The sequence below is a fragment of the Diospyros lotus genome, chromosome 12, assembly GCF_014633365.1.
Source record: "Diospyros lotus cultivar Yz01 chromosome 12, ASM1463336v1, whole genome shotgun sequence".
Taxonomy (NCBI): Eukaryota; Viridiplantae; Streptophyta; class Magnoliopsida; order Ericales; family Ebenaceae; genus Diospyros; species Diospyros lotus.
The window spans coordinates 35,964,930-35,972,448 of NC_068349.1; the positions used below are offsets into that span (position 1 = coordinate 35,964,930).

The 7,519-nt window shown below is 32.8% G+C and overlaps 1 protein-coding gene across 1 annotated transcript in view; it reads left to right on the forward strand.

Moving 5' to 3' along the window:
- The window catches only part of LOC127814148 (calcium-dependent lipid-binding protein), a 30,864-nt gene extending 29,471 nt beyond the window's left edge, over positions 1-1,393 (forward strand). The window contains exons 11-12 of the mRNA XM_052355432.1: positions 369-533; positions 762-1,393. Of these exons, the coding sequence (XP_052211392.1) occupies positions 369-533; positions 762-1,163 (567 nt within the window). The 3' untranslated portion in view covers positions 1,164-1,393. The remainder of the gene's footprint in view (positions 1-368; positions 534-761) is intronic.
- Positions 1,394-7,519: the final 6,126 nt, after the last annotated feature.

Consider the following 7,519-nt stretch of genomic DNA (forward strand, 5'->3'; position numbering starts at 1 on the left):
CAAATACTGGTAAAATTTATATGAACATTGGAATTCCAGGTGTAGTTTGCTGGTAAAAAATGAAGAGATTCTACAACAACAACAACATATCCAGCCTTTATCCCACTATGTGGGGTCGGCTACCTGAATTCTAGACTTCTATGTATTTCTATCTTTTGTCATATCTTCATTGAGATCCATACATTTCATATCAAACTTTAATGTCTCCCTCAAAGTCTTCTTAGGTCTGCTTTTACCTCTTTTTTTGATTAATTGTTCCATTTCATTAACTCTCATCACAGGAGCGTCTCTTGGTCTCCTTCTCACAAAAAAATGAAGAGATTCTTTTTGCTTTTAATCCCTCAATACATTCTCTGCCTTTGAAGCAGGTTTTTGACCAAGACATTGGGCAAGACAAACGGTTGGGAATAGCGAAGTTACCTTTGATTGATCTGCAAGCCGAAACTCCAAAAGAGGTTGATCTGAGACTCCTTCCAGCATTTGATATGCTGAAAGTAAAAGACAAAAAAGATAGAGGCACCATTACAATTAAGGTAATACTTAAACTTACCATTCCAAGTGTTCATTGGTCATGGTTTTGGACGTCTCCCCCTCTTACATATTCTACCTTGATTGTTATTTGTTACAAGGCAAAGTATGCAGCCTAACATTTAATTTTCTTAACAACTTATCTCTTCTCCAATATATGATATCTAGTTTTTTGTTTGTTATGAAAAGCATGTTGCTGTTGTTAAAACACTATAAAAATCATGAAATCCCAGGTGCTGTATCATGAATTTAGCAAGGAAGAACAAAAGGCTGCTCTTGAAGAGGAAAAGAGGATCCTCGAAGAGAAAAAGCAATTGAAAGCATCAGGAGTCATAGGTAGCACAATGGATGCCGTTGGTTCAGGGGTCGGGCTGGTGGGAACTGGTATCGGTGCTGGAGTGGGGCTCGTAGGAACTGGTCTCGGTGCTGGAGTGGGGCTTGTAGGAACTGGTATTGGTGCCGGAGCTGGGATCGTTGGCAGTGGCTTCGGAGCTGTTGGCAGTGGCCTGAGCAAAGCTGGAAAGTTCATGGGAAGAACCATCACGGGGCATCATTCTAGCAGCTCTGCCAAGAGGAGTGGCACCAATACTCCGGTTAACTCTGTCGAAGAAAATGGCGGAGCAAAGCCAATGTAGGCCTCTCTCTCTCTCTCTCTCTCTCTCAATAATGAACTATGTGAATTAGACCATCTATTGTTCCTTTCTTTTTAGGCTCCATGTCTGGAATAGATGTTATGAACTGTTAATTCTTCAAAAGAACTCTAGATTGTGAATTGAGTTGCATAAATACTAATGGTTATCAGGTGTTATAGCTTGAGTTGTATTGTATCATCATCCTAAATCTAAGTAAGTTTGTATTCCAACCTATCCTTGTTCTGATCTGACTTCACTGACTATTAATGGACATGCTATGCTCATCTCTCTCTCTCTCTCAATAATGAACTATGTGAATTAGACCATCTTTCTTTTCTTTCTTTTTAGGCTCCATGTCTGGAAAGTTTAGATGCTATAAACTGTTATTCTTCAAAAAAACTCTAGATTGTGAATAGTGTTGCATAAGTACTAATGGTTATCAAGTGTTACAGCTTGAATTGTATTATATCATCACACTGAATCTAAGTTTGTTTGTATTCCAACATATCCTTGCTCTGATATGACTTGTAACTGAGTTCTTGAAGACCTGTTAAGTGTTTTCAGAATAATGTTCAAAGATAATACGATTACTTCATTGTTTAGGCCTGCCTGTAATGCAATCTATTGTTTTGTTGCTGTTTGGTTTATCTACACAGCTTTGATATGAATTGTTTGGTTTATCTTTTTTAATTTTAATTTTTATTAAATAATCAAATCTCTAACTAGAGAAGAAAAAACTCATTTTTTATTTTTATTTTTCTACTTTATATGATGACTCGGAAAATATCAAAAAGATGTTAAAAAATGAATGTTGTTATTTTTGAAATACAAAATTAGAGTTAAATAATTTAAAATTACCATATTTGTAAATAAAATCTAATCATAAAATTATATTTCTAAATTAATTTTTTATCCGATACAAAATAAATGCTATAATAATTATGTTTTCTAAAATTTATATTTATTTTCATATTTTTCAGTAAAATAAAAAAAATTCAATACACAACATTTTTTATTATATTATTAAACAAACTGCTTTTTATTATTTTTTAAAATTTAGAACAATAACCAAGTGGACAGGGCCGTGTGCTGGGCCTGGTTGGGCCGACACGACATGACCCAAAAAAGGGCGGTGCCGGGCCATTAGTAAGAAGCCCATATTTGTTTAATTTTCTATGAGAAATTATTAATTTCCATTAAAGGCTTGATCTAATAAAGCATCCTATATATAAAGCAAACTTTCTAAATATATAATAGATAAGGCTGACTATTGCCTTTAGCTAATGGTTAAGAAATAACAAAATGTATTTTATTTTTAATAATTAAATAATTTTATTAATTAATTAAATAATTCAAAATACAATAAATTTATCATCAATTAATAAAATTGTTTGTTAGTTGAAAATAAGATACAATAAATGTACATTATTTACAAACAAAATGCATTTATTGTTATTTAACTACTACCCTCAAAACAATATAGTTGGTATCACCCATATATAATTTAGATGAAAAACACAAGTCACAATAATCAATGCAAATTATATATGATCGAATTATTTTTCTTGGTTTTAGGGTTCAAGGTTGATCTAATTATGTTGACTTTTGTGTTGATGTTTATGGTTTATGGTTTAAGTTTTGATGCCCATATTTTAGTGTTTTTATCTAAAGATTTCTTCTAGTTTGAGGGTTGAATGTGTTGGTTTGTGTGTTTTTTGGTTGTTGTAGATATTTACATAGATTCTTTTGAGATTTGATAAAAACTTCTCGCACCATTGACTAATTGAGTAAATCGACTATTTTACCTTTATTTTTAATCTTTTTTTTTCCTCTTTCTTATGTAGAGATTGTACAAACAATCACATTATAGAGAGAGAGAAAAAAACCCAATTGTTATCATTGTGAAAGAGAATCGTCACTAATGTGAAGGAGAAATTATCTCTCAACAACCATATCCGACCTTTTTATACACACACACACATTCTCTTTCTCTCTCTTTGTTGCCTAATTTTTTAATAAATTATGTGTTAATATATAAATCATCTGTGTTGCCTAATTTTTTACCCACCCCACTCATGAGATCGAGCATTGTACGGTTAATAGTCATATTGCTAGATTCACAAAATCAGGCAACACTTAGGTGTTTTCTATATATAAGTATATTGACGTTTCGCTTCGACAACGTCATTAGTCCCTTCATTTTTTAAACTCAATAAAAATATAACGAGGACAACATAAATTGTAGAAGAAACTAGTGTATGAATCTCACTAAACTCAACTTGAAACATCATACTCAATATTTCTTTCTACCCACTAGTGGAATACCACTCAAACAATGTTCGGTGTCTATTTCAATTATTAGCAGCGTACCTCTTTATCCTTGTTTGGTATGATCTTTTTTGTGCTATATTATCAAATACTAGTGTTTGGCTATATTGTATATCAAATAACAAATTGAGAGATTTAATTATTCATATAAAATTGAAATTGAAAAACAAAAAATATTTTCTATAACTAAATATGTCCTAATCTTTTGAAGAAGAAATAGGGACTTGAAGTCTCAAATTCTTCCTTGGCTCACTTAGGGGAAAGGTTGCACTTAGAGTCAAGTGATAAAAAGTCTATGAACTCAACTCCAAGCCGTATAGCTTGATGGATTTGGACCTGATACATGATTGATCATCGAGGTTTTGAGAAGTTGATAAAGGCCTTTACAATCGTCTTGCATCCATCTCAAAAATAACTTCTATTTGGTGGGCACTACAAAAGATGGACTCAAAGTTGCATTTGTTGAGATGACGATGGTGGTGTGATATCCATCTAACCATTTCATGGTCGACTATACTAATTATATTTGAGTTTGACTCAATTAGATCTTGTGTCCCCAAAGTATTGTTTAATGCTTGGGCAAATAGCAAAAAAATCACAATTTTTTTTGCGAATTTATAAATTTATTCAAATGGTTTAATTTTGACAATTATATTTTAATTGATTTAATTAGGTATAATTTTATCTAACACCTGAAATTAATTTGAAAGACGTGTGTTATTACTAACATGTCACGCCACTTGTTATTAAAAAAATATATGAGAGATCTATATGTACACATATAAAAAAAATAAAAATAAAATTATATATATGAGCTCCACTCATATATGCCATGTTAGCAATGACACAGACTTTTCAAATTGATTTCAAGTGTTGAATAAAATTATACTAAATTAAGTCAGTTTGGATAAATTTATAAATTCACGAAAAGATTTGAGCTTTTTTTTTTACTATTTGTCGTTAATTTTTTGATTAGATCTGAGGTGGATTCAATTAAAATAGCTTGGGAAATGCAAATACAATTCAATCTCTATCAAGTGGGATTTTTTAAACAATGACAGGCAATTTAATTTGACTTATAGTTTTGTTCTTTATTTTTCAATTTTTATAGCAACTTGAAACATTACTAATCACACATATCAGCTTCTACTAATACGAATTAGGCTTAATACATTTTTTAATTCCTGGACTAATCAAAAAAATAGCTTTAAAGATATTATCTAAATTGTACTCACTATTCATCATTGAACAAAATAATTTTATACACTTTTAGTTCCTGATTTAACCGACGTTAACTGAGACGTTAACTTTGCCTCGTCATGTTGCCATATCACTATCACGTCATCACGGCTTAATGCATTTTTTAATCCCTAGACTAATAAAAAAATAGCTTAAAAGATATCAACTAAATTGTGCTCACTATTCATTCCTGAACAAAATAATTTTATACACTTTTAGTCTCTGGCTTAACTGAGACGTTAACTTTGTCTCGTCACCCTGTCACGTCACTCATAATACCCACGTCTATTGTTCATATTTTTATAAAAAAAAAAAAGGTCTCCACAGTTGGGCTCCCCGACCACGACTATGGGGAGGTTGGGTTCCTCGACCCAACTGTGGGTGGGACCAGGAACCTAGCAGTTTGGCGATTGGCCGCCATGGCCGTTAGCTATTGGGAGTCGGGGAACCCCAGAACCTTGGTCCCCGACCCACAGTCGTTTCCCGACTGCTGGGTTTAGGGTCCTCGACCCCCAGTTGTTTCGAGGCGACCGGCATGGTTGAATCGACGATGGGTGCAAGGGCAAGAGCGGTCTAGAACGAGGAGAGAGGGAGATGAGGGAAAAAGGGCTCCCCATGGCAGCCATGGTTGGGTGTGTGTAGACGTTTTTTATTTTTATTCTTATAAAAATATGGACAGCAGACATGGATATTATGAGTGACGTGGCAGCGTAACGAGGCAAAGTTAACGTCTCAATTAACATCAGTTAAACCAAGGACTAAAAGTGTATAAAAGTATTTTGTCCAGGGATAAATAGTGAACATAATTTAGTTAATATTCTTAAAGCCATTTTTTTATTAGTCCAGGGACTAAAAAATACATTAAGCCATGGTCACGTAGCAGTGCTGATGAGTGACGTGTTAGTGACGTGGCAGCATGACGAGGCAAAGTTAACGTCTCAGTTAACGTCGGTTAAGCCAGGGATTAAAAGTGTATAAAATTATTTTGTTCAGGAATGAATAGTGAGCACAATTTAGTTGATATTTTTAAAGTCATTTTTTTTATTAGTCCAGAGACTAAAATATGCATTAAGCTTACGAATTATTAATGTGCCCATCTTAATTAAGAACAATATGATGATGATCTAAGGATAGAGATGATTCTCATGGATGGAGATAGGTATTTGAATAATAATTTATTATTGTTCCTTTCGACTCAAAACGGGGTGGTTGGACGTGGGCTATCGCAACGACTGGGAAATGATTCTGGGGGGTGGTTGACACCTGTAAGCATTCCGACGTTCAAGTAAGTAAGAGAGTAAATTAACAGAGTGTTAATAGATTAAAAAGAACATACTTTAACTCTTCATAAAACTGGGTTATATAGAGGGAGGGGAGGTTCTCCTACATGAAATGTTTGTATCAAGTGCTGCATGGTGATGAGATTGAATATCCGACCCCGACGAAACTTCCTGATGGTGACATGGTATTGATGGGATTCTCATTAATAAGGATGGAATCTGTCATTAATGAGAATGGGGTGGAAGCATCAAGCACACAGTGGTGATGATGGCTGTCATAGACTAGCGCATGGCCAAGATTGGGCTGGGATCAGACCGTGGGTCGAGAGTCGAGATTGGCCGGTACGATCTAATTATATTTAATTTGAAATTGAATTCAAAATTAAGTTCCAGTAAATAGATATATATTTTTAATTAGGCATACTTAAATAGATAATTGAAAATCGAATCATACTTAGTTCATAGAAAGCCTTGATGAATTTGAAATGTGGCCGTCATTATTATTATTGTTATGGCCCAAAATACTTGGCCCTTACATCTAAGCTCTAAATTTAGAGCATTTAATTATAACAAAATATTATCATAGATTCAATTATTTATTCATAATACATAATTATATAATATATTATGTATTCAATTTTAAATGGATCTAGATCTTAATTAGATCAAAGCTAATAAATTTAAAGTCAGATATAATTTATTATATTTATAATTGAAAAAAAAATCGAATCCAAGTAGCTACCTAGCTAGTCAAATATATATAAATTTAGTACATCCAATTTGCAAAAATGAATCAAAATCGAATCAGACTCGATTCATTTCTGTTCTTGGGGATGCACACGAGTCTCTAATTAAACCATTTACATACTTGTTTTAATAAATTTTTAAACAAGCGTCACGCTTGTTATATTCCTTAATTATAATTATAAATTTTCATACTTATATTTTGATTTTAAATGGGGTTAAGTAGGACCCGTTAGAAACTCATTTATATCCCTATAAAAAAATAGTCAATCAGTTGCTTTCTAGATGTAATTAATTATATAATTAGTGGCTGCAAATGATCTGTTGAAAGAATTAGGAAGGATTAATATGCCTCTTTTGTATCAATCCTCTTGTTATTTTATGCTAATGTTCTTGTTCCTTGTGTTTCTAGAATGGTCACAATCAACAGAACAAAGCAAATAGAATTAGGTTATCCTCTTGGAACCAAATAGGGAAATATTAGCCCTATATATAGAATGGTCACAATGGTTACAAGCAATTAATTCCCATTAGCCCTAATGGCTAGCTTTTAGCTCATATATATATATATATAAGATTGAGTTGACAAAAGCTAATATAAATGCTTAGAATTAATCCACACTTTTTCTATGATTAGCATATCAGCTTTTCTAGGTTGGAAAACATACCTTTCTTTTAGCCATCATGTCCAAACAATGAGATGCAAATAGCTTTTGATATGCTAATGTGCTTCCACACTGGGGAATTAATCAAATTCAAATTCATATA